The 2,911-nt window shown below is 39.1% G+C and overlaps 1 protein-coding gene across 1 annotated transcript; it reads right to left on the bottom strand.

Moving 5' to 3' along the window:
• Positions 1 to 1,214: 1,214 nt before the first annotated feature.
• On the bottom strand, positions 1,215 to 2,345 carry LOC109575423 (large ribosomal subunit protein uL22). The gene is given in 4 exon segments (XM_019983527.2): positions 1,215 to 1,894; positions 1,896 to 2,127; positions 2,130 to 2,315; positions 2,318 to 2,345. Coding segments are annotated over 4 exon segments (537 nt in total). The 3' UTR covers positions 1,215 to 1,803.
• Positions 2,346 to 2,911: the final 566 nt, after the last annotated feature.

Below are 2,911 nucleotides of genomic sequence, written 5' to 3'. Positions count from 1 at the left end.
AGTGGGTAGCATTTCCCTTCTCCAGAGGATCTTCCCAACCCAGGGACTGAACTGAGGTCTCCTGCATTGCAGTCGGATTCTTTACCAGCTGAGCCACCAAAGAAGCCCAAGAATACTGGAGTGGGTAGCCTATCCCTGCTCCAGGGGAACTTCCCATCCCAGGAATAGAACTGGGGTCTCCTGCATTACAGGCAGATTCTTTACCAGCTGAGCTACCATGGGCTAAAACTGTGACAGATACCTTTCTGCTATTTAAGCCACTCAGGCTATAGTGTTTTGTTACAGCAGCTCTAGCAAATTGACACACTGTATAATATATTTCATTATATGTTTCATATAATTTATTTAACATGCCTACTTGGACTGCAAGGAGATCCAACCAGTCCATTCTGAAGGAGATCAGCCCTGGGATTTCTTTGGAAGGAATGATGCTAAAGCTGAAACTCCAGTACTTTGGTCACCTCATGCGAAGTGTTGACTCATTGGAAAAGACTCTGATGCTGGGAGGGATTAGGGACAGGAGGAGAAGGGGACGACAGAGGATGAGATGGCTGGATGGCATCACTGACTCGATGGACGTGAGTCTGAGTGAACTCCGGGAGTTAGTGATGGACAGGGAGGCCTGGCATGCTGTGATTCATGGGGTAGCAAAGAGTCAGACATGACTGAGTGACTCAACTGAACTGAACTGAACTGTTAGGTGCCAATTTCTCTTCATTTAAAACAGTATTGTGATGAACATAAAGAAATTTTTTCAGGTTGGCTAGCTGCTTAGAAAATCTTTAAAATATTTCCCAGTACAAAAATAGCATAAATTTACTTAGAAAATTTTGGAAAACACAGCAAAAAAGGAAACATAACGTAATGCCATTATTCAAATACAAACATGGCTATATTTATTATATTTCCCTTCACTTTTTTCTATTATTCAGGTGCTTTTAAAATGTAATCATGATTATACATTTTAAAATCAAAATGTAATTATGATTTTGCTTTTTTAATTTAAGATAACATTATAAGCATTTTTCATATTTTTATATTTAAAAGTTGTTTTAATGGCTTCATATAAATAGATTCATTAAGAAAAGAAAAATAGAGATTTCCCTGACAACTCTTCCTCATATTTGTACTTTGTAATAAGTATAGCCTAAGTAGCTAGAAAGAGAGAAAAGGAAGGAAGGAAGGGAGGGAGGGATCCAGAAAGGAAGGGGGGAAGGAAATGAGAAAAAAAGACAAGACAGCAGCTTAACCTAGCTGGAAGTTTATTTTTCCATCAAACATCAGTCCAAAGGCAGACAGAGGTCCGAAACTGGTAGGGTGGCTCTCCCTTCCTCATCATGGTTTCCATTTGTGTATCCCAGTTGGTACCTCTGGCCCTCATTAGCTTTCAGTCAGCAAGTGGGGAGTGGGCCAGGGAGTACACTCACAATACCTTTAATGGCAAAACCTACGAGTGTACACATCATTTCTACCAGGTACTTTTGGCCTAAATTTAACCTTATGGCCACATCAGCAACAGTGGAGGTGAGCACCTTAATTCCTTTAAAACTAAATAAATGTATTGAATTACACGACACTGATTCAATAGGCATTGTGTGCTTAGGACTTTCAGCAGTTACTTCATGTAATATTCCCTTACTATATGTTATCACAGGTACCTAAGGGTCACTCATACTCCACGCCCACGTTCACTGCCACCTGACATCCACCAGAATCTGAATCTAAAACTACTGCTCTCTGACTAGATTATTATTATACTTCTTTTTTTTTTTTACTTTTTTCTGCATTAATTTTTTGCCCCATTTATTTCTGGGTCATAAGTTTTTGTTTCTTCAGTTTCTTCTAGGATATCTTTTTCTTCTGTGCAACCTCCTCCTCTGGTTTAGGAACAATGTTCTTTTTCAGTAAGAATCATCTCCATGTGGCAGGGAGAGTTCATGTGGGGGTTGATCCAACCATGAGCTCTGTAAGTCCTGTGCCACATCTTGGGGGCTTTTTTCACCTGGATGTGCTCAACGACCAGAGAATCTACATCAAAGCCCCTAAGTTCAGCATTACTCTCTGCATTTTTGAGCACGTGCAGTAAAAATTCAGCACTCTTTTTGGGCCATTGACCCTGCATCCACGCCACTGATTGGCCTTTGCTCACTTACCAACTCCACCATTGTAATGAGGGAGTGAAAAACATTGGTTCTGTAAAGTGATATCTTTCAAATACTTGGTGGCTTCTCATATATGCATAGTCTTAATGGCCTGGGCAGTTTCACAAGTGTTCTTAAAGTGACCACAAAGATTTGAACCTCTTGATTTGCATGATTTTCTGGGTCAAGTAAATAGCGCACCATTTTTAGAGGTCACCTCAAGCTGTTTATCAGAAAACCATATTTCCTTGTTAACCTAAAAATTGAAATTGAAAAACATGTACATATTTCCTTTCTAAGATGTCTGAATTTTAAAAAATAACTCTTGGTGAAATGTATAGTCTCTGCCATGCATCCAAATATGAGTTTAGTAGAAAATAGGTTGTTTTAGAATGAGCACAATCTCTGAGTTTTTGAGAAGGGTCAAATAAATAACCGGTGTTTATAACCCTTCAGTTTGTTCCCATCTACATTATGACAGTGAGAGTTATTATTTTTCAACTGTTTCTAGATCTTATGGAATAGACACTTTTGTGACAAAGTAAACTGGAAAAAAATCCTCCTAATACTATTAGCACAACAACAGTGATATTATTGTCTATTATTGTCTTGCTAGGGGCAAGGTCAAAGTCATAATCACAGGAATTCTACTCTTTCTTCATATGATGAGAACATAAATCAAAACATGGCAAAATGGACTTGCTTTTTAAGAGAGCCAGTGAGCCGGTTATCTGCACCACCCTCTGACCAGGAGTCTGGTCTGGAATTGG

This window comes from Bos indicus, chromosome 5, assembly GCF_029378745.1.
Source record: "Bos indicus isolate NIAB-ARS_2022 breed Sahiwal x Tharparkar chromosome 5, NIAB-ARS_B.indTharparkar_mat_pri_1.0, whole genome shotgun sequence".
NCBI lineage: Eukaryota > Metazoa > Chordata > Mammalia > Artiodactyla > Bovidae > Bos > Bos indicus.
The sequence above is the reverse complement of the archived record's forward strand: the minus strand, read 5'-3'. Positions and strand labels throughout refer to the sequence as shown.